This window comes from Nothobranchius furzeri, chromosome 17, assembly GCF_043380555.1.
Source record: "Nothobranchius furzeri strain GRZ-AD chromosome 17, NfurGRZ-RIMD1, whole genome shotgun sequence".
NCBI lineage: Eukaryota > Metazoa > Chordata > Actinopteri > Cyprinodontiformes > Nothobranchiidae > Nothobranchius > Nothobranchius furzeri.
Window position 1 is genome coordinate 34,281,411 of NC_091757.1, and position 23,602 is coordinate 34,305,012.

The 23,602-nt window shown below is 43.7% G+C and overlaps 2 protein-coding genes across 5 annotated transcripts; one reads left to right on the forward strand and one right to left on the reverse strand.

Moving 5' to 3' along the window:
• The first annotated feature begins 4,686 nt into the window (after positions 1-4,686).
• Positions 4,687-8,317, forward strand: chmp7 (charged multivesicular body protein 7). Its single transcript, XM_015972089.3, has 10 exons — positions 4,687-5,178; positions 5,254-5,425; positions 6,316-6,501; positions 6,580-6,713; positions 6,846-6,894; positions 6,988-7,107; positions 7,190-7,288; positions 7,362-7,419; positions 7,493-7,708; positions 7,784-8,317. The coding sequence occupies exons 1-10, from the start codon at positions 4,916-4,918 to the stop codon at positions 7,837-7,839; spliced, it is 1,353 nt and encodes a 450-aa protein (XP_015827575.3). The 5' UTR covers positions 4,687-4,915; the 3' UTR covers positions 7,840-8,317.
• A 3,825-nt stretch (positions 8,318-12,142) lies between these two features.
• ccdc92 (coiled-coil domain containing 92) lies at positions 12,143-19,571 on the reverse strand. 4 transcript variants are annotated; one of them, XM_015972091.3, is made up of 4 exons: positions 19,468-19,571; positions 15,273-15,443; positions 15,017-15,058; positions 12,143-13,169 (listed from the first exon to the last, which is right to left on the reverse strand). In XM_015972091.3, exons 2-4 carry the CDS (start codon positions 15,406-15,408, stop codon positions 12,364-12,366), a joined length of 984 nt encoding a protein of 327 aa, XP_015827577.1. In that variant the 5' UTR covers positions 15,409-15,443; positions 19,468-19,571; the 3' UTR covers positions 12,143-12,363. The 4 variants fall into 4 exon arrangements, with proteins under 4 accessions (XP_015827577.1, XP_015827576.1, XP_054587293.1 ...); XM_015972090.3 differs by lacking the exon at positions 19,468-19,571 and adding an exon at positions 19,157-19,296; XM_054731318.2 differs by lacking the exon at positions 19,468-19,571 and adding an exon at positions 16,249-16,380.
• Positions 19,572-23,602: the final 4,031 nt, after the last annotated feature.

Here is a 23,602-nt window from a genome sequence, read left to right on the forward strand (position 1 = left end):
ACCAGATTGGAGATGTAACCTCTCCAACGTGTCCTGGGTCGACCTGGGGGCCTCCTGCCGGCAGGACATGACCGAAACACCTCCCCAGGGAGGCGTCCAGCAGGAGGCATCCTGACCAGATGCCCAAACCACCTCAACTGGCTCCTTTCGATCCGGAGGAGCAGCGGTTCTACTCCGAGTCCCTCCCGAATGTCCGAGCTCCTCACCCTATCTTTAAGGCTGAGCCCGGCCACCCTACGGAGGAAACTCATTTCGGCCGCTTGTATCCGCGATCTCGTTCTTTCGGTCATTACCCAAAGCTCATGACCATAGGTGAGGATTGGGACGTAGATCGACCGGTAAATCGAGAGCCTGGATTTCTGGCTCAGCTCCCTCTTCACCACGACAGATCAGCTCAGCGTCCGCATCACTGCAGACGCTGAACCAGTCCGCCTGTCAATCTCCCGATCCCTCCTACCCTCACTCGTGAACAAGACCCCGAGATACTTAAACTCCTCCACTTGAGGTAGGACCTCTCCCCCGACCTGGAGTTGGCAAGCCACCCTTTTCCGGTCGAGAACCATGGTCTCAGATTTGGAGGTGCATTCAAGAATGATTTCTTAAATCAATAAGAACTTCTTCCATGACTTATAATCTAGATATTCATTCAATAAACATTTGTTTATTGCTACTTACAATCATTATATTGTAATGAAATGCTTCATTAATCTGTGTTCAATAATTGTCATGTTATGTCTACAGAGACTGCCATGTGTTCAACATGTTTAGACAACGAGGTCCTCACACCTGCACTCACACAATAACAAGTAAGGTTAAGTTAAACTCCAACACATAGAGACTTTTAAACCAGCCAGAACATCCTGTATCATGAAGGCATTTTTCTGAGTTGTCTTGGTAACATTTCTCAAACTTGTCAGCCTCTGATTGGCTGTGCAAGTCATAACATCAAAACCTTAAAACTGGATCATCTTGAGTGATTCAACAGTTCTAGAGAATCCCTCAGACCGGCCATCTGTAGTAAACCTATTTAACCGTCAAAGATTGACACGTCGTCAACACCTTTTTTGCAAAGCTGGTGAGCAAACAGTTCCTGCAGAAACAAAACTGATATTGTTAGACTCCTTAAGAGTCCGCCAGACGCACAGTTACATCCAGCTGTTGTGACGACAAGACATCTCTGGACTGAAGAGTTGGTACCACGGCTTTCTACAGCCCTCCGGTGCCAGAGATCAGCCGACCCCTGCGACTTTCAGATCCACCAAGAGGGTCTCTCAAAAACAGGTGAAGTAGACATGACAGATTGCGTCTGATGTTCTTCTGATGATAACAACTTTATAGCTTAGAGCAAACCAAATTCTTTTCACCAGAACTCGGCTTTCTTAGATAAGGAAGCTCTGACTGACATCACATTCTCACATAGGTTCCTTCATCACGTTTAGTTACATCCACTCACAGTAAATGCTTAGTTAACTAGTCATGTTTTAATTGTTTGCAAAATAAATTCTCACTTTTATAAAACTGACCCTTTCTTGAAATAACACAAAGTGTGGTTAATCACTGAAAACGCAAAGAACCTAGATCTTCTGAATTAAAAGGACTTTACGGAGTTTTGAATTTTTAAGCGCGCGATTGCCCCCTCAGGCCAAAAGCGTAACGGCAGCTTCAATAGGAGGCTCGTGCACGAGGCGCGCATGCTGTACGTGCACACTCCTGAACGAAAATAACAGCTGAGACAGTCCCTTGTGTGTGTGTGTGTGTGTGTGTGTGTGTGTGTGTGTGTGTGTGTGTGTGTGTGTGTGTGTGTGTGTGTGTGGCCTGGAGAACAGATGACAGGAGAACGCACAGCTAATTAATTAAATAATTTGGTTCTGTACCTTTCTCTTCAGCACAGCCGACAAAGGTTTATGATGGGTCAGTCTCCCTGCATGCTCAGATCATTCCCTTCCCTTGCTTGAAAAATTGTTCCAAAATGAAAGTTGAACCCACATCTTTTTTATCTGTGAATTCAATGCCGTTCAGCGAGTCTCAAATAAAAATTGGGCAACTTACTGTAAAACATATACCATTAATGTAAAAAAGAAATTCTAAAACAGCTATGTTTACGTCCAGAGTCAAACCCAGGTCTTCTGCACGAGAGCCCGAAGCCTTACTAGGCGAGCTAAAGCACCAGTGGCATTTCCTGTGTCTGTAACATTTATATGCTTGATGACAGCTGAAACAACATTCAAAGAACGGTTCGTAAACGCGCATGAAGCAGCCTGCTCGAACCGAGCAGCTCTCTTTTTCTGTGATTTTACAATAAAATGGGCAATCACAGTAAAAATGCCAGGGCTCATTCTACAGGACCAGGGCATTGCAGGAGAATGTATGAAGAAGAAATTTATTATTTCTATACATGTTTTGGCTGTCAAACTTCCATAATGCCCCTTTAAACCTAGAATCTTCTGATAATTACAATAAAGACCTTGCAGGTTGATATTTTATATTTATATATCATATTACATCTTCCTGGTCATAACAAATAAAATCATCAATTTGCCTACACTACACATCTGTCCCTAGTTCCATCATGTTTAATGCAAAACCCAGCATAATCTGCTTTGCCATAATTATCTTTGATCTTTTTTTAATACCATTTTTGCCAGTGTTTCAATAATTTTGTTTTGTATATTGTGAGATGCGTATTTTGCATTTTCTGGGACGTGTTTGTTTATTTCATTAAAGCTGGAGTCTTTGGCCAGTGTGTAGTCAACCATTTTTAAGAACAGTTCTGCAGAGAAATCATCACCACAGGAGCTTTCCACAGTTCATTTACTGCTAGGAACTGAACTACTTCTCCAATTGTTTTTACATGGTATCTGTTTTTTCTTTTCGATTTGAGAAGCAGCACCCGACGAGCCGCCTTCTGCCGCTAGTGCCTTAGCACTGTTGCTAGGTCTAGAAACTAGAAACCTACGCATGTCGACTCGGTTCACTTCAAAAACAAAAGAAGAGAACGAGGCAAACTAAAACCTTGAGAAAGAGTAACCAAATAATTCCAGTGACCGACAGCAGAAGAAAACTTCAACCAGTGGCTGAGCTCAGATAACAACAGTGCGTCTCTGTGTTCTGCTGCTGACTGTCTGGGAGCGTGTGAAGCGAGTGGCACGACAGAGAACGAAGTGCAGTGGCTGGCCACACCCTCCCTATGCATCAACCAATCAGCAGCTACTTTGAATGAGAGAGCGAGAGAGGAGGGCACTCTGACCCTTTTTCATCAAATCTTTTCAAATTTGGGATTTCTACATGTCATCGCATTTTTTGGGGGGGGGGGGGGGGGCAGTCACTATTTTTAGGGGGGCATTGCCCCTCCTTGCCCATGCCTACATCTGGGCCTGTTTGGGGTGACTTGCTCTTTAACATCAACAAAACCAAAGAGGTCGTAGTGGACTTTCGGAAGCAGCCTGACTTGCTCATTCTGTTGGGCAACAGTTGAGAGTGTACTGGCATACTCCATTTCTGTGTGCTGGCTGTCAGCAGCAGACAAAAATAGTCTTCAGAGGGTCAGCAGCAGAAAAGGTCATCAGCTGCTCACTCCCACTCCTGGACTCAACCTCCACCCAAAGGTGTCGGAGCAACGACTTTTATTACTGACTTGTTTGAAGCCTTTTAGCTAGCCGGGTTTTTCCACTTTGACTCCCCACAGTTCACCAGATCTAACGCTGTAGAGCCTATAAAGTTGTATTTGTGTTTTTAGCTTAGTGCTGGTTTTTGAGAAAAAATGAATCACAAGAGAAAGTTTTTTTTGCTAACAATAAAATACCACAGTTTAATCTTTGAAAGAATTTACAGGAAGTGTTTTTACTGAGAAACTATCCCTTCTTCTCCTCGTTCGTTTCCTTAATACTGATATTCGCAAGAAATAAAAAAGCATTTACGATTTTGTTTCCAGCTTCTTTGTGATAAGTCATAGAAGATGGCACAAATTATTTATTCAGAACTTTTTAGCAAAATCCCACAACCGCACGTGTCCTTGTTGCCAACGCTAAAATGCTATTGTTTTATTTGCAGGAATAGCTGAATAGAATATACTTTATTACTTTCATAACAGGAAGTGTTTTAGTGTGTTTCCACTCCTCCTTCTTCTCCGTTTTCTTCTTAATATTAATATTCACAAGAAGTAAATAAAAAAGATTTTTACAGCTACATTGTGGGAATAAGAGGCAAAATGTTCTTGACCAGAAACAAAGTGAGGTTCTCAATTGGCTCCACTAGAGGGCGCTAACATCACCTCACACATTTCACGTCAATAAAAACTCTGAAGCCTTTTTTTGAAAGCTTGGGTTTTTATTTTGATCTCACACAACCATAAATAAAGTTTTATTTGTTTTTAGCTTAGCTTCAAATTTATCAAGATATGTTTAAGATGGATTATAATTAAACGTGTGTTCGTTTGTCGTTTCATAGTTTTCACACAAAACTATTCCCGTATAGAACGTCTTATCGATACAAAATTCGGTGTTAATGATCTGCTTTATGTTTGTTTTTCCTCCCCAAATGTTTAGTGTATGCGTAAAGTGACGCAGTACAACGCACGCGAGCAAATGTTGTTGCGCTGTGCGCTTGATTTTCTTCCCGACGTATCTGTGTGGGCGGTTACTTGAATGTTGACAGGTAAACGTTAGCAGGGCTTAGCATGATTTTGAGATATTATGGCGAAGAGACTGTCTCCCGTGGCAGATGATATGAGGGCAGCAGCTAAGTTTGCTTCAAAAGATAGAGCAACGGACATATTAATGAACGTATTTGTTGTTTAAAGTGGCGTAGTGATATTTGCTAGTAGTGGACGTTGCTAGTCTCGGCGCTAGCTGCGTTAGCCTGCCCCTGCTTAAGGCTACAAAACCGTCGGCTTCAGCTGAACTTCAGCCCTTCACAAATGTCCGACATCGCCGAGATGAGTCTGCCGGCTGAGTGGGGAGACGACGAGCGAATGAACTTTCTGTTCTCGGAGTTCAAGGAGAACCGAGACGTAAACACCACAGACTGGGACAGTAAGATGGACTTCTGGGTGGCTTTGATCCTGAAGAGCTGCAGGGAGCGCGGCTCTGTGCTGGTCAACCTGCAGGGCCTCCACAAGACCTTCCGGAGGAAAGAGAAGTCCCCCCTGGGCTTGTCAACAATCATCCAGTCCATGGCCAGGTAACTGTGGGTGTCAGCGGTGTGGCTGTTGGCTGTCAGGTCCCCTTCTAATGCCTGTGTCTTACCTTTGGACAGGTGTGGGAAGATCCAGAGGGAGCCGGAGTTTGCTGCTTCTGTGGACTGTGGGTGGGTGTCCTGGAGTGTGGGCATGCTGCTGGTGAAACCTCTTAAGTGGACCTTCTCCACTCTCCTAGGAGGTGGCCGGGTGCCTCTGGAAGAGTCTTTTGTTGTTCTTGAACTAGTGAAGGTGTGTGTGTGTTTCAGGGTTTGATTTCTGTACACCTTGGTCACCCAGCTGGAAAAAGGTGTTCACTTTCGCAGAGCTTTCCTGTTTTTACCTTTTTGTCACACTTAAATGTTTCAGATCAGACAACAACAACAATAGTCTGTGTGAATGCAGAATGCAGCTTTCAAATGATGATTTAATTTATCAAAACCAATCTGGCCCTATCTGGAAAAGTAAGCGAAACCTGAAAACTAGCTATAACTCCAGTTAGTGGTTGTAACAAGTCTCTCACACCATGGGAGGAGCTTTGTTGACTGATGCTTTTCAGCATGAAAGGTCATTTATGGCCTTGTCCTGTAGCGCCCTTGAGCTGAAGGGGACATACCGACAGACCTTTTCCTTCAGGAGTTTCTGGTGGAGAACTGGATTTATGGTTCCATCAGTTACCAAAGTTATCCTGAAGCAGCAACAACAAATCATCATGTTACTTCCACACCAGATGGAACGGGACACACACCTTCCAGAAAGTTTCACTTTTGTTTTATCGGGCCACAGAACATGTTTGGGATCATCCAGATGTTCTTCTGCCTCTGCATGGTTTTGAGTCAGCAGATGTTTCTGCTTTAGATCTCTCCTACGTAGGTAGCAGTTAGTTTTTCTCACAGGGCAAGGTTGGTGAGAGTATATTTTTCTCTTCTAATAAACAAAATCACCATTTAAAACTGCAGCTTGAGTGTGGCAATAAAAGCCAAATAGTAGAAATATGTAAGGAGGTGAAAACGTTTAAAGCACAAACCAAGTCAGCAGTTTTTGTTAAGAGTTGGTTCAGAGTTCAGCACTTCAATTCTAACCTGTTTTCGGCGCAATACATTACATTTGATCATCTGTTAGATTTTTAAATGGTTTTCCAGGAGAAAGCAGCAGAACTACTCGGGGTTTACCAGAGCAGTGAGTATTCCAGCTGCCCTGTCGTGTCATTTCAAGAGCTCTGTAGTCTCTCTTCTGACATCTGTGCTGATGAGAGCACACTCTGCATGGCGCTCCTGCAGCTGCAGAAGGACAAGCAGGTCATAGTTTCCTTACATGAAGGAGAGAAGGTAAATCTGTCACTGTGAATACAACTGTTTTCATAAGAATGCAGGAATTATTATTGTTATTATTATTTTGTTCTGCAGATTGTTAAATTCTGTCAGCCGGGACAGGAGCGTGTGTCTGCTCTTGGTGATGTGGACATTGGCGTCTACCAGCTGCAGCTCAGTGAAAAGCTGCTGGGGGAACGCGTGCAGAAGCTGAGCCTGGAGGCTGACCGGTACGATATGGACGCAAACCTCAATCAGGCATTTGTCCGCATGTCATATGTTTGATTGTTTTTTAGATCAAATGGATGAACTGAATTCAGTGCTACACTGACCTGCTCTCACTCAGAATCATTTACACGCAGGTGCCGAGAGGAGGCCAGACTTCTGCTGCGGGAGGGGAAGAAGTCACAGGTTATTAACGACGCTGCGTTTACAAACAGAAATAAGGATGTAACCGAATGCATCTGAGTAGTTTGTTCATGTGGTCCTCCATCTGTGTGCAAGGCGCTGAGGTGTTTGAGAGGCTGCAAGAGGCTAGAACAGAGAGCAGACAGCCTGCTGGCCAAGTTAGAGACGATCAGGGGGATTCTGGACCGGATCGCTCAGTCCCAGACTGATAAGATGGTAAAGAGCTGCATTTACAGTCCCGCCCACAGCGGTGTCGTCTAATGTTGATAACTAAGGGTTCTGCTGGGTGTGTATGTAGGTAGTGCAGGCGTATCAGGCTGGAGTGGCCGCCCTCAGGCTCTCTCTAAAAGACGTGACTGTGGAACGTGCAGAGTGCCTCGTGGATCAAATACAGGAGGTGTGCGCATGTTATTTTAATGGTTAATCATCTCTTCTATTTATTCTGAGTTTTTTTTCTACATTACAAACAGCTATGTGACACTCAGGATGAGGTGAACCAAACTATTTCCAGCGGTGTGACAGCTGCAGGTACGTGTCTGTGTTTATCCGTAACCTACCCGTAAACATCCCAGTGTTGGCTTCTGATGCTTTTGTCTTTTAGACGAAGGCATGGACGAGTTGGAGGAAGAGCTGAAGTCTTTGTTAGATGAGTCGAAGCCAGATTTTGTGTCCGGTTTTCCCACGGTTCCGACAAAGGTTCTGGGACCCTCCAGCGATCTGGTACTCGGCTCTCTTCCCGCCGTACCTCACGGCAGCTTGAACACTTCCACTGGCGAGCTGGAGGACGAGCTGAATCGGTTAACTCTGACAGATTCAGGTTGGACACGTTCCCATTCCTGTTTCTCTCCCTACCAAGCCCTTGGGGTTAACCTGATCAACTTTCTGCTTTCAGGCTTCCAGCAGAAGAAAGTGAAGTCACCAGAGAAGAGACTGGAGCCTGCCCAGTGACGGTCAGCGGAGATATGATGGCTCTGGAGATCTCCTTCAGTTAGCTTTCAAAGTCCATATGTTTCCATTCAAGTAAAAAATATCCCTTAATAATTGAAATCAGGGTCAAAACAAAGCACCTTATCTGCTTTTAATTAATAAGTGAATACATTTACTGTGGAGGCATGCTAAGTCAGACTTTTAAAAGTATAAACTGCACATTAATTATACTTTTACTCCAAAAACAGGAAGACTGTTACTGAGCCTGACAGGAAAACAACCAAATTAAAGGTTCATAGTTAATATTTGTTTCTGTATGTCAGACAGATGTGTAAAAGTGGCCTTGTGAACTGTACATAAAACCTAAATAGTTAAGAGAATGCCAAAAGATTGATTTAAACTGGGTGTGTCTGTGCGTCTCACCTGTGAGAACTTAGAAACCTCCCTGAGGACAAGTTCATCAAACATGTTTGTCCAAATAAAATGTATTTAAATCCCTTCCTGCTTGGTGTTCTTGCACTGCCTCAGTCGAGCGCCTCTATCAGAGCTCTGTAAGGAGGCAATTACATTTATGTAGAATGTCACCGCTGTCATAATGTTGGTTTCTTCTGGTATTAGAAACAAATCTCCAATGATTTATTCTAGTAAATAAATAAAAGCAACTATAATGCCCTCCTGGTGTTATGCCTGTTTTAGTTGTGAGTATTAAAGTCACACTAGGTTACAATTGTGCATTAGTGACCTTAGATTTCTGAATCTATTTTAATCAGAGGGACCTCTACTGGCTGCTGGTGGATTTACTGTCTGATGAGATTCACCCTCATGCAGACTTTTATTAGCAGGGTCTGAGGTGATCCGAAGATACTCGAGTATTTACCTGGATGATGCTGAATAATCTGACCGGAAAAGGGTGGCTTGCCAACTCTGGGTCAGGAGAGAGGTCCTACCTCAAGTGGAGGAGTTTAAGTATCTCGGGGTCTTGTTCACGAGTGAGGGTAGGAGGGATCGGGAGATCGACAGGCGGATTGGTTCAGCGTCTGCAGTGATGCGGACGATGAGCCGATCTGTCGTGGTGAAGAGGGAGCTGAGCCAGAAAGCCAGGCTCTCGATTTACCGGTCGATCTACGTCCCAATCCTCACCTATGGTCATGAGCTTTGGGTAATGACCGAAAGAACGAGATCGCGGATACAAGCGGCCGAAATGAGTTTCCTCCATAGGGTGGCCGGGCTCAGCCTCAGAGATAGGGTGAGGAGCTCGGACATTCGGGAGGGACTCGGAGTAGAACCGCTGCTCCCCCGGATCGAAAGGAGTCAGTTGAGGTGGTTTGGGTATCTGGTCAGGATGCCTCCTGCTGGACGCCTCCCTGGGGAGGTGTTTCGGGCATGTCCTGCCGGCAGGAGGCCCCCGGGTCGACCCAGGACACGTCAGAGAGGTTACATCTCCAATCTGGTCCGGGAACGCCTTGGGGTCCTGCCGGAGGAGCTGGTGGAGAAGGCCGGGGAGAGGACGGTCTGGAGCTCCCTAGTTGGGATGCTGCGACCCGGACCCGGATAAGCGGAGGAAGACGACGACGACAATGCTGAATAAATGCATCATTACAGGCAGACTCATGTGGAAGAAGCTTATTTTCACTGCAGCACAAATCGTCACCGGTGGATTGTGACCTAAAGCTCTGCATCTGTATAAAGATTTAAATGATCACATTTAATGTGTGTGTGTGTGTGTGGGAGCTGGCTAGGGTCCTCGAAGGAAACAGTCTGGGAACCACTGACCTAAGGGACTGAATCATGGATGGATCGGCTCATATGGATGAATATACACAAGAACATTCTTGATTAAAATAATAAAGTAGCAGCTGCTTTTGCAATTCTGGCTAGTTTTCACCAATATGGCTGATAAGCAATCATTTAAAATGTGGAACAAATACGAGCTAATGCCTCCATATCTGATCTGGAAGCAGCTACCGATTGCACAACTAAATGGACAGCACCCTGATGAAAACCCTTCAGTACTGGGTTTTCTCCAGCAACTTCAGACACGTCCGGTTTCTACCAGCAGATGATCGGCTCCATGCTAAAGGTCATCTCCTTATTTTATCTTTGTTTTGATAGTTACCTATCAATCGCAGTGACATGGTTATTTTACTGTGGACGCTTAAAGATGTTGATGCAAATCCCACAAAGGGGTTCTGTTAGTTTTCATCCCATGCAAAACAATCCAAACGTTTTTGTTAAACTTGTTAAAAAAAGACAAGTAATCAAATCAGAAATGTTATAAAAAGCATTGCTTTATTATATCGATGACATGTCATCTTATTGTGAAAAGCAGGCTATTAAGAGACGTAATCACACTGGCGGTGCAGTACCTACAGAGTATCTGAGCTGCTGTGTTTTCTATCTTCTTCTATATGAAACAATAATTTAAAAAAGAAATCATTAGAAATTCACAGCCTTTCAAAATGACAATATCACAAAATCCTGGTAAAGCAGCCTTTTAAAAATGCCCTTGTATGACAAACGGCATCAGTGGATTTTGTTTCAGCCAAAGTCAAAATCTCCCATCAAACTTCATCATTTTTCTCACACTCACACGCACACACACTCGTACACAAAGTTCATCGTCAGTTCATTTAGCATTAACACACATCTGCTGGTTTCCTCCAGTCAGCAAAGGAAACGTTCAAACCGGCACCCTGGAAAAGTTCAATTGTACATGATGCAGCCTCTACCTACGGTTATATGATACAGACATCAGGAGCAGACGGACATTCTAGGAGGTTCAGCTTCGTTACCCTAAGCAGCTGCAGACATGGTGCAACACTGCCTTGGCGTGTTCAGCCTCGTTGAAAAGATGGAGATATGTAACGTCCTCACAGCTGACCGTTACGGCAGGCACTGATGCAGATATTTGGCTGGGAATTAGTCGTGTGCTCCACAAACGACAAAAACAAAAGAGAGGAAAATGCAAAGATGTGTATAGTACAATCTGAACAGTTGAGACACATTTGGCATGCTTTACTGTGAATTAGGGAATAAAAAAACTCCTGGAACAGCACAAAATGATATATTTGTTTATAACGCAGTGTTGCATCAAAAGCAGGCTACACAGTGGGTCAGGCTCCGTAATGTTCATGTGGTCTACTTTGTTTACACTAGGATCAGATGCATAAACAATGCATGCACACAAAACCCACACATACATAAAAATGCTGTTTCTGTATGGAAGACTGCAGCGTGCATCATTCATCAGTGGCTCATGGTTTTAGAGCCATCCTCATCGTAAACGTGAAAATGATCTGTGTGAATGGGGGTGGGTGGCTGTCGGGTGACTTTGGAAGACCTTGTTAGAGACCTCAAAGCGAACAGTGAATGGAGGATTTAACAACAGCCACAAATCATCTCCGTTTAGAGAGTCAGAGAGAAAGTCAAGCGACTGGCTGCGAACAACAGCATGTACAACTCAAACCTGACGAAGCTCACAGTGCACACGCCCCAGAGCTTCACCACCAGGCACTCATTAGCACAAGCAGTGTGGAAGATTTTGGTTTCAGTCACACTTTTCAAATGAATACGATTTGTCCTGTTCAGGTCAGAGCTGTAGAAGACTCGGGAATCGGTATGAATCGGTGCATCTTTAGTTCAGTCACAACAAAGTCAGGATCTCACCGAGCTGGAGACACAATATTGTGGGAAAGAGTGTAAATCTTCATTTGGACTCAAACTGATGCGGTACACACCACACGTCTGTGTTGCACCTGATGAGGACATAACAGCAGCAAACAGTTTGTGACATTCGTACTAACGCTCCTGTCCCAACTCAGCCATAGTGTTCCACTTATGTCGTTTTACCTTCTACCGCGTTTCCAACTGCTTCAAAGGTCTGCTCACATTTCCTGCACTGTGCGCCTCGAGGAAACGAGATGTGTTCGATGCAGCCTCGACACGTCTGTCAATGTTTTCCAGTGAGGTACAGCCATCATACGCCTGCTTATACATCTGTGGTTATTTACACCAAAGAAGCCTTGTTAAGTGTTTTCAGCTGACTGGTGCAAAAGCAAAGCAGTGCAAAAGTTCCTTACGTTCCTAGATCGGCTCTCCTGACTAGCTCTTAGCTTCTCTCTTCTTTCTCCCAGCTGTTCTAACAGCTGTCTACTGCAGGTAAGACACCGGCTCTTCACAACTACTCCACAAAGTCGGAACCATCCATCCGAGGTTGGAACCATTAATGAAAGACTGTTGGATCTTGGCTCGTGTGCAGCTTCAGACTTTGAAAAGTAGGAGTTGCCAGATTCCTTCGTTCACCTTCCCATTTATCCTGAATCAACTCAAATCCTATTGATTTTCAACTCCTATTTTTATGTGTAGTTAGTTGTTTTTATGTGCAAATAATAAAATCTGGATATCGGTGTTCATTCACAAAAAGAACAAAAACTAGAAAAGAAAGGAAAATGTTTTTGTGCAAATTTATAAATCATCAACAATATTGAATATAAGAACTACAGAGTTTTATGCATCTGGTCCTAGGTGTGTGACTGCGTTCACATCTTAAACTGTCCTGTCAGCTCCAGAGTGCTTCTGCACAACCTTGTCCTCGTTGACCTGGTCCACAGCCAGGGTCTCCAGCTCTGCTTGCATGGCAACAGGAGGGGTGCTGTGTGAGATCCGATGAGCCACTCCCACGTGAGCTCTGTGCTGACGATCCCGAGCCGGGCTGTGGCGGGGACTTGCTGTAGCACCTAGAGGAGGGATGGGGGAGCGATCCGAGCTGATTGGAGGGATGACGGCAGGTCGCTCACGCACCACCTGTGGTTCTGGAGACTTTCTGCCTGCCTGCAGGAATGGCGTAGGGTCAGGCATGGCATCAACAGTTTCTCGTAGAACCAGCCGCCTGCCGTCCGGGCCCAGGCGGTATACCTCGGTCAGCTCTGGGTGAAGAGGCTGGGAGAGGCTCTTCTTCATGCGGCGGCGAGGCGTTTCAGGCTGCTTGTCTTTAGCGGGTGGAGGCGTGGGTTTGTAGGAGGAGATGGGGCTGACATTAGGACTTGCCTCAGAAGAACTGCCAGCTAAAAGCTTTTTTTTTGTAGCATGAAGTTGTGAGGTAAGGTAGGCGATGGTGCTGGCTCTTTGCTCCAGCTCTCCAGACAAAACAGCCAACTTATGGCTCTTCATCTTAAGCTCCTCCAGATACTTCTTCTCCCTCTCTTTGATGGTGTTTTCCAGAACAGAGATCATGGCATTCTTTTGCTCCAGGTCCCTGAGCAGCTCTGTGTTCTCTTCCTCCTTCTTCTTCAGCTGGGCCTCCAGCTCCTCACACCTCCTTTGCAGCTCCCTGCATCGTTCTTCACTGCTGTCTGAACACACAATCAAAACAAAACCACAGATGTTGCATACATGTAATAAAAACAGCACATCCAGGTCTAGACCTGGACCTGTCCCCACAGCCTTTCACCTCATGAGTTTTAAAGTGATATCGCTTTATGGTAAAAAAAAAAAAAAACGATGGATGTTTATCTGTTTTGGTCAAAACGTCAAACTGTGATGTTTTAAGTGCAGTGCTTTCTAAAATGTAAACTCTAGTGTGACCGATTTCCTTCATCAGTATATAAAACAGACAGTCAGCTGATGGAGACGGTGTGGTCTGGTGGAGACCCATTTACAGCAAGCAGAGAGCTTCTGTCTCACATTACAGCTATGCAGAGAACCACACCTAACCCCCACCTTATTGCAGTGTGAACACACACACACACACACGCGCACACACACACACACACACACACACACACACACACACACACACACACACACACACACACGCACGCACGCACGCACACACACACAGTATTGTATAAGAAACATGGAGCATATGTGTATTAAGCACACAGGAGACTTTTTTTTCCTTCTCCACTATACGTTTCACTTCTTAAACTCAGAATCCAATCAAACAAAAGGATGATGTTAAAATGAGTATTGCATTATCCAGAGGGGGTGCATCTGCAGCCCAGCTGGCGGCTGTGCATTAGTGCTGTGACAGATAATCTCATTTCCTGCACTCAAATCTCTCAGATGTCCCATGCCAACATGAATGGAGGCCTGAAGAATATGGATCCAGTACAGCTCTGTGGAAAGTCCTAGAACACTGGTGATCTTGCTGTGCTGTAACTGGGCCTGAGGCGGACCAACGATATCACATTAGGTGTGTGTGATCTTTAACTAAAACAAAGTCAAACTGAACGTTTCTCACACATCAGAAGAAGGATGGAGGGTGACAGCGCTCACAGCCAGACAGCCATCAGTTACCGCTAGCATCAGATTAAATCATTAATAAGACAAAAGTGATTCCAGTTTTTGTGCCTTTGTTCCCTCCAGACAATTCCTGCCTCCAACATAGGCTCGTATAACCACCTACTCACCAGCACTAGGGCTGCTTGGGCTAAAAAATCACAACAGAAATTATATTGGTCATTAATCTTTAACTCAGAATGCTGCAGTCATAAAACGCCCCCAACATCCACAGAAAGGCTCACTCTGCAGTGCGCGCACACACACACACACACACACACACACACACACACACACACACACACACACACACACACACACACACACACACACACACACACACACACACACACACACACACACACACACACACACACACACACACACACAGCCATCTTTATTTTCTCTGATTTAAAATTTCAGGAAAGGAAGTGTGAAACTTTGACCTTGTGAAGGGAAGACCAGTGAGAGCATGCTTGCCAAGCTGAATGTGAAAATTAGAATATGTTCCACAGATTGTTTGGAGCCTAAATTAAAATTAACAGAACAGCCCCAACCAGCAACCTTCATCATATTTATTAGAAATAAAGTGATAAAATCTATAGACTCTGAAGAAACTAACTAAAAAGTTACTTTTGCTTATAAATACATTCACACCTTTTTATTTCTAAGGATTTTTCCTGCAGTGTCAAAAATTGTGATGCGTATCACGTATGTTTGTCAGTAACACTACTGAGTGTTATACTATTAGGCCAGCGATAAATACATCTGAAGAGTTTTCTTCATCAATTAGGAAAAAGTAGGTGTTTGCCAGTCTGTGTGTGTGTGTGTGTGTGTGTGTGTGTGTGTGTGTGTGTGTGTGTGTGTGTGTGTGTGTGTGTGTGTGTGTGTGTGTGTGTGTGTAACAGCATGAGCTCACCTGAGGGGTCGGAACTTCTCACAGTGAGCTCATACGTCAGGTCTGTGATGAGGAAAGATGAAAGTTACTCACATGTTACAGGAAGTTGGAAAAGCTCAGCTATCAAACACAAACCTCCTCAGACAGGAGCAACTCTATGTTTTGAATGAAAATAATCAGTGTTTTTATATATCAAAGTAATAATTATGTTGCAAATTATCAAAGGAGTTCTAGAATGTCCCAGTTTACCACCCAGGTAAACCAAGCCAGAGCTGACCTGTGCACTGCTGCTGTAGCCTGCGGATCTCTGTGTGCAGCCCCTTCAGTGTGCTAGCATGGTCCTGCTGCAGGAAAAGCAGGTTTTTCTGTGCGCTGTGCAGCTGGTTTTCCAGTGTAACATCGACAGAAGCCATGATGGTTTAAGTTCAGACCAACGACGACTCAGAACCTTGACATGGAGATGAAAGAAAGAGCAAAAAGATGAAAGGAAAAGAGAGTGTTAAACGTCAAGAAGACATGTTGTTAGCTCTCTCCTATTCAGGAAAGGCACCCTCGGTTTTTCTTTATATAAATAGGAATTGTAAATGGTTGTGCTACCAGAGTGTTCAGCAAGACACTCAAAACACATCCCATTTAAAAGGGACGAGCCCTGATCACACCACAGCACATGACTAATGCAACCCCCAACTGTCTCCACCTCTGGGCTCAGGAGCATCCCCATCATCCCAGAACAAAGGGCCCAACATGGTGACCCACCCTAACCCTAACACACAGAATGGGCTAGAACAGCCCTGATCCATGACCTGTGTCTCTCCCTCGTCACCTGAAGACACACGCCTCATCATAGCTGCAGCAGATGAGCTCACAAAGGATTCTTGTAATTACCTGAACAGTGATTTAATCATAAACGTGTATTTCATAAAGAATTTAAACTTTTTATTTCACAAAGACAGCCCTTCCTGCCACACAAAGATTCCATTTAGGATTTAAAACTTGACAAGTAACTATAATCTCAAAGCTTAATGTCCAGGGTGAGTATTCATACCTTCCTGTCTTCACAAGATGCCCTTGTCTCCTTCACAAAACCACAAAAATAAAGATTCTCTAAGTCCAATGATCTCAACCCTGTCAGACTCCACTATCAGAGAATGCACATTGATCCATGCATAACGCCCCTCCGCTGTAGAGACGCCTCTCTCTGCATACATAAAACATCCCAGAGCGTCTCACTCTTACATCATCAGCTCACTTACATGAATAATACATCCCATGACACCTGGCAGAACATGCTCTGTAGTCTCAAGGGTAGTCCAAGCATTTTTTACAACTTTGAGAGGAGAAGTAAAGACACGCTTTTACTGAAACCCAGAGTGGTATGAACAAATGCAGCCAGTCGTATGTCAGAAAGGGGAGGGGATAATCTATTATTGATGAGTAATGTGGAGCCCTTCCGGTAAACCCTGAGCTGCAAGCATATCTGTCATCCCACCGCTTTCCTAGAATAGCTCAGAAAGCTTTCCACTTGCAAAGACATGACCTCAAACAACTTCACCGCCAACATGCCAGTATTCTTTAATGGGGACACATGCAAAGAATAGAGGACAACTTCAGTGATTTTAAAGCAAACATGAAAAGAGAAACAGTACCATGTAAGATGCCCATTTTCTTATTTGTTCTTAAAATGCGGTTGTCTAATTATGATTTTATTAATTAAGTGAAAAGTTATCCAAATCAGCCAGGCCCTATGCATGAAAAGTAAACTTAGCTGGTTGTAACACTGTGGACCAGTAGGTGGAGCCGCTCAGAGGGTAGAGCCAATCAGAAGAGTGGGACTTTGATCCCATCGTTCCCGCTACATGTCAAAAAGTCATCGGTGAAGACCGAACCCCATAAAGCCACCTCAATCTTCAAATTAGGGGTGTTGGTGTGATGGTGAATGCAACTTGTTTAACCCTCCCACTGTCCTAATGGGTGTGACCCCACAAGGAAAGTGTACCATTGAACAGGGTTGATGGTTTATCCCTTGGGTCCATGTGGCAGGGGTGAGGAGTGAGCACCACCTCACCCCTGCCACGTGGACCTCAAGGGATAAACCATCAATCCTGCTCAATGGTCAACTTTCCTCTCTGGGTCACACCCATTAGGACAGTGGGAGGGTTAAAGGCACACTTAGCAGTTTTGCTTGCTTTTAGCACCCTCTAGAGTCCGTTATTAATTCACTGTGGTGGAACCTAAAGTGAAACTTATCTCCTCGCTGTGCATTTGTCTTTTTAACACCTTCATGTAACTGCTGAAATGTCTCCTCGGCCTTCATTAGTGTCTACAGGACTGAGTCATCACTAAATCAAACAAATCAGCTGTGTTCATAATCTAAAACATGCAGGAAGCATGCCAGAAGCAGACTCCAGCTTCACCATGCCAATTCCACTGCACTTCACAGCTCCCTCCACCAGTAGGGAGCAGACTGGCAACTCTGAAGTTGCAAGTGTGGTATTCTGGTCACAGTGAGCAGTGGGGTCTGAGGTAATTTTCATTACCTTGTAAAGCAGGGGTAAAAAAATTTGAGAATACTGGCCTGTTATAATTAACAGGCTTCTGCAGTGCCTGGTGAGCTGCTGCATAGGTGACTCAACCACTGAATCAAGTGTGTTGGAGCAGAGAAACCACTAAGACATGCTGGACACCGGCCTTCCAGGCCTGGAATTGAATACCCCTGCAGCAAAGGGTAATTTTAGCACAAACACTCAAAAAATATTTTTAAATATGAAAAGGTTGCATTGTATCACTTAAAGTGGTTGGAGAGGCTACAAAAACACTCAGTTTATTGACCATTCAACACCTTTGGAGGCTGTCAAGCATCCGTGATAATTGGTAATGACTCCATGTCATCACTGTGAACGACTTTTGCAGAATTGTTCTGATTCAGAAACAGAGTTTTGCAGCACAAATGGTCTATTTAGTGCCAACAGCCAGACATTATCCCGTCAATAAGTGAAATCGTCACTTGAAAATGCATTTTGTCTTCACTTAGGTTATCTTTGACTGCTACTGAAATGTGTTTGCTGACATGAAATATTTAAGTGTGAGGAAAATGCAGAAGCATTTGTGAGAAGGTGAATACTTTTCACATCTCTGTACACCATCAGCATTTCCTCATAGGGAGTATAAATAATCTATGAACTGCAGCAGCATGAAACATTAGCAAGCAGCTTCACAACAAGTCTTTTAACTTCCTGTAATGAAGCCGAGGCTTTTGCAATAATAAAACGTGCATCCTGCATCCTTAGAGATAGATCACATTGTAAAATACTACTGAGTTTTTCTTCTTCTTGTGCATTTGTGGAACAGATGTTGGGTAACAGAAACCCTGTAAGGCTGGGAAAACACGAAACCACAATCCTCTCAACAACAAAAACTATAAAACAGTGACAATTTAAGGCTGACATTGGGATTAGGACGTTGCAAACACGGGTGAGGGAAGGGACGAGTCATGCTTTAAATTCAGCACCTGCAATGCGGACAGCACCCTGACATAAAACCGTTCCTGACAAGTAGCTCCCAGAGGACTGTTGTTTCATACGGGTCTGTTCATGAATGCAGCAGCATCACTCTGACCCTAAATCCTTCACCGTGATCAAATAATACATTAATATATCTAAACCCGAGCCTGGTGCCTAGACAACGACGAAACGTAAGAGGCCATCTGTGCGCTTAGAGGGGTCGTTACAATAGCTGCCTTGCAGCTAGCTATCCGGGTTCCCAGAGCTAGCAGAGATCAACACACTTACAGGAATGGACAAGGCACAGCTAAACCGGGTCTGTGAAATCATTCAGCAGATAAAGATTTTAATAGATTACTTGCAGAACTGCGCACATATTAGTGGCTGTACGTTAACATCTGAGGTAAATATGTGCTTATACAACAATTCGTAGGTGAATGCCTCCACAGTCAGCAGCTGTCGAACCTGCCGATTTGAAAATGACTAATTTAACAACAAGAAAACAAATGACGTGAGCAACTACACATTTCAATAATGGCGTTTTAACTGTCACCAAATTAAGTGTTGTGTTCATACAGGTGAGATACGCTGTGACGCTGTTAACAGTGGCTAGCTTGATAGCTAATGCGGTTCTACAGCATAACATCACACAGACGCCTACCTGAAAGCTAGTGCAGTTGATAAAACGCCGAATGTTGTCGACGAAGACGAGCAGCAGCAGCTAAAAGCAGGTTACACAGCAGGGCATGTCGGGGATGCTGCGAAACGCTCGTGAGGGTCGGTGAGGGTGGCTGTGTGTCGATTCTCCCTGGGCTACTAGGCAAAATAAAGCGATGCACCATGGGAAGCCAGGGCAAACAGGCAGACTTATCTAAAGATATTCAGACGCCATTATTACCTCTGTCCCATCACATTGATGGTTACGATAAAAATGTTACAGTTTAGATAGAAAGAAAGAAAAACTATTAGAACCTTAAATGCGTTGAAGTGCGAAACGTTCCGAGTGAGATACCGTTTGTCGGGGATAAACGTCGTCACCATAGCAACACACTATCGGGGTTGCGCCATCTAGCGATAGTGTTGGAAACTGCAAGGCTTTACTGTAAAGACTGGCATGGGCGGAGATCTTGGGGGGTGGGGGGGTGGACAAGGGGGGACACGACCCGGGTTGTGTGGATATATATATATATATATATATATATATATATATATATATATATAACTGTGTTATGCTGTGTTTCTAGGGCCCAAATGAAACAGCAAGAGCAGCATTTGTTTGATATGTTTCTTCAAATCAGTTTTCAATGAAAACAAACCTTTAATTAGTTTATCAGTTTATTTAATTAAAGGATAATTTTTTTACCATTTATTAGTTTGCGAGTGATTATTTCCTTATATAAAATAAAAAGTGTTATGGAAATCAACCTGGCCTAATTTGAAAAAGTATTTATTTATTTATTTAGTCTATCAGTGGTGGAATGCAACAAAGTACAAGTATTCAGTTACTGTACTTAAGTACTCATTCTAGACAATAAACACAATCCCAGAATACTTCTTATCCACCATAAACAACATTTTAAACCGTACATCCAATTCACTTCAGAAAAACCCCTCAAATGCTCTCTGTGAAGAATTTCCAGCCCACTTCAGAGGGAAGGTAGACACCATCAGAAGGTATATTTTATCCTCCTTAAGTAATAAGGTTTTAGATAAATCTAAATGGGTGTCTATACCAGAAGAAACACTGGACAGTTTTATCCTGGTCGAAGCTGAGACTCTTGATAACGTTTTCTCCTTAGTGAGAACCACCACATGTGTTCTGGACCCAATTCCAACTTCATTTTTTAAACAAATCTATGGATCTTTTAGCATTGAGATTTTAACTCTGATGAATTGCTCCCTCCAGACAGGGGTCTTACCTGCTGCCTTTAAAGGGCGGTGGTGAGGCCCCTGTTGAAGAGCAATTTAGATTTTAATGATTTAAACAATTATTGACCGGTATATAACATACTGTTTTAAAGCAAATTTTTAGAAAAGTTGGTTTAAAATCAACTAAATGATTTTATAAACACTCATAATGTCCTAGAGAACGTTGAGTCTGATTTTAGGGTGAACCACAGCACAGAGACGGCCCTTTTGAAGATGATTTTAGATTGAATTGTGACAAACGGAAGGCAACTGTGTTGGTTCTAACTTCTACTGGATCTAAGTGCTGCCTTCGATACAGTAGATCACACTATTCTTTTAAGTCGTTTAAAACAGATCACCCTCTCTGGTGCTGTCCACAGATGGTTCACATCCTACCTCACAGACAGGACTTTTATGGTGAATTTAGATACCTGTTCCTCGAGGGTCCATTGGATTACATGTGGTGTGCCCCAGGGTTCAATTTTAGGCCCATGGCTTTTTAACCTTTATATGCTTCCTCTTGGCGGGGTCATCAGGAGACATGGAGTCAATTTTCACTGTTATGCTGATGATACAGTTGTACATCTCCATGCCTCCTGATGACTCTTGGCCAATGGATGCACTTTTTAACTGCATTTTAGACATCAAATCCTGGATGGCAGAGAACTTTCTCCAGCTCAACCAGGACAAAACTGAAGTTTTAGTCATTGGTCCTCCTGAGGCCCAAACTTTTACCGAAATTACAATCTTTGTCTTTTAATCCTTGTGAACAAGTGAAGAACCTGGGTGTGATTTTTGACTCTGAGTTGACTCTTATCTCTCACATTAAAAACATCACAAAAATAGGTTTTTATCATCTAAAGAACATCACCAGAGTCCGCCCTATTCTCTCTCTGGCCAATACGGAGATGCTGATGCATGCTTTTATCACCAGTAGAATAGACTACTGTAACGCCCTGCTTTCTGGTCGTCCTAAATAGAGCATCTCAGGTTTACAACTTCTTCAAAATTCGGTGGCACGTGTCCTGACGAAGACCAGGAGGCGGGAGCATATTACATTGGCTCCCCGTATGTTTCTGGATCAATTTTAAGGTTCTTCTGATGGTTTTTAAGTGTCTTCATGGTCTTTGGCCTTCTCATCTCTAAGAACTGCTTTTACCACATGAACCCTCACGGCCTCTGCACTCATCTGGCAGGCGTCTGCTGGTCATCCCTAAAGTCAGAACACACACTCATGGCGTGTCATGTTCTGGTTTAGTTTTCAGACCCAGGACATTCAGAATCATACACGGAGACTGGATGAAAGGAATAAACAATATTTATTAGAAAAGGGTAACTGAAGGAGCGCCGTCAACGTGAGGCGAGGGTCAGAGTGAGGTCAAAGTGTGGAGGTTGGTTAGGGGATAGTGGAGGACGAGGAGGGTGGTCAGGCCTGAAGTGAGGGTTGGGCTCAAGAGGGGAATCCAGATGAGCGAGGGTGAGAAGCTGAGAGAGGGGCGGTCAGGTTGAGCGGGGAAACGTGGTCCAGTGAGATGATCCGTGGTTTATGGCTGACGAGGTGGTGATGGCGAGGATACCTGAAGACAGGGAACAGGAATTATAAATATGCAAAAGCTCAAGACAAGTGCAGAGATTTCTAGTACTCGAGAGTTGGCTTGTGATCTCAGGTTGGTGTACCAAAGTGAGCAATCATCCGGCGAGGTGATGTCATCTCCCTGCTCCTTTTACACACCAACTAGATGACAGATTGGCTGCAGCTGCCTGCTGCACAGTGCCACTCACCTGCAAATAAGCACTCAGAGGTCATGAATGAACCACTCACCTCAGACCATGACACGACGAGGCGTCCTTCCAGTATCATGGCCCTCGCCTCTGGAATGAGCTGCCGGAGGACCTCAGGGCCGCAGAGAGCATTGATGTTTTTAAGTCCAGGCTCAAGACCCACCTATTTAGGTTAGCTTTTATCTAATTATTTATTATAGTTTTATTTCTCATTTTACATGACTATGTTTTATTGCTTGCGTTGCATGTTTTATATCATTATATTTTAGCACAGTTTCATTATTTAATAATATTATAATTTTACTGTCCATAAGATTTAATTTATTATTTATTTTCTTACTTTTGTCATTTATATTAGCTCTATTTCCTCTGTAGGGGCTCTCTGCCCGGGGGGCGGTGGTCGACTGTTGCTTCCTGGGCGCTCTGAGGTGGGGGGTCTATGCTCCCCCTCCTCTGAGTACTCTGGCTTAGTTGCTGTGGAAGACCTGATGCTGCCAGGTCAGACGGCTCCTCTGATGGCATTTCCTTGCCTTACCATACTTGGCTCATCTGGACTCAGTCAAATACAAATTTTTACTGGTGTGTGTGTGTGTGTGTGTGTGTGTGTGTGTGTGTGTGTGTGTGTGTGTGTGTGTGTGTGTGTGTGTGTGTGTGTGTGTGTGTGTGTGTGTGTGTTAATGTTTAAACTGTTATGGGAATTTGGGGTCATTTTAATTCTGTAAAGCACTTTGCTTGAAAAGTGCTTTATAAATAAAATCTGATTGATTGATTGATTACATTTTTCTTTATCTATACTGTGTCCTGTTGTACACATATGGCAGGTCAAGACAGTTAAACTTACTTATCTACACTTTTTATTTTATTTACACTTTTATTTTATTTTAAGTTAATTTGGAAACACCTTCATGCACAACACGTGTGAATGTTACTTGAATACTTTTACTTTTTTACTTGTAAGTACATTTGGAAATTCTTACTTAAACAATTTTACTCACGTTTCTTACTCCTTCGATACTTTCACTTTTACGTAAGACATTTTCAACCCCTTGGCTATACTTTTTCATGTGGAAAAAAACAAATCAAGCACTTCTTCCACTACTGTCTAACACTAACATTTGTTTAGGATTCTACTTGTGACTTTCACATGTCCTGTCTGTCTCTCAACCAGTCACAACCTGTCTGCTCCCCACAAGGTGGACAAATCCCAGCTCTCTGACTTTCTTCAAGCCTCTGCTGGATGTTTCTGTGCCAACACTGAGGCGAGCCTCATCAGTGTTTCTGATTTGATTTTCTTCTTTTCTGTTTCTGCAGGTAAGTTACAATCAGGATGTGGGCTAAACTCATCATTACTGAGAGTACCTTTGAGAGAGCCTTTTGCTCTTCATAAGGGTCATGAAATGGTAAAGAAAAACCTGAT

Coding starts and splice junctions, on each gene's coding strand:
- chmp7 (XM_015972089.3), top strand. CDS start 4,916: ATGTCCGACATCGCCGAGATGAGTCTGCCGGCTGAGTGGGGAGACGAC. Junction 5,426..6,315: donor TTGTTCTTGAACTAGTGAAG/GTGTGTGTGTGT, acceptor ATGGTTTTCCAG/GAGAAAGCAGCAGAACTACT. Junction 6,502..6,579: donor CCTTACATGAAGGAGAGAAG/GTAAATCTGTCA, acceptor TTTGTTCTGCAG/ATTGTTAAATTCTGTCAGCC.
- ccdc92 (XM_015972091.3), bottom strand. CDS start 15,408: ATGGCTTCTGTCGATGTTACACTGGAAAACCAGCTGCACAGCGCACAG. Junction 15,059..15,272: donor GCTACAGCAGCAGTGCACAG/GTCAGCTCTGGC, acceptor TCCTCATCACAG/ACCTGACGTATGAGCTCACT. Junction 13,170..15,016: donor GAGAAGTTCCGACCCCTCAG/GTGAGCTCATGC, acceptor TTGTGTGTTCAG/ACAGCAGTGAAGAACGATGC.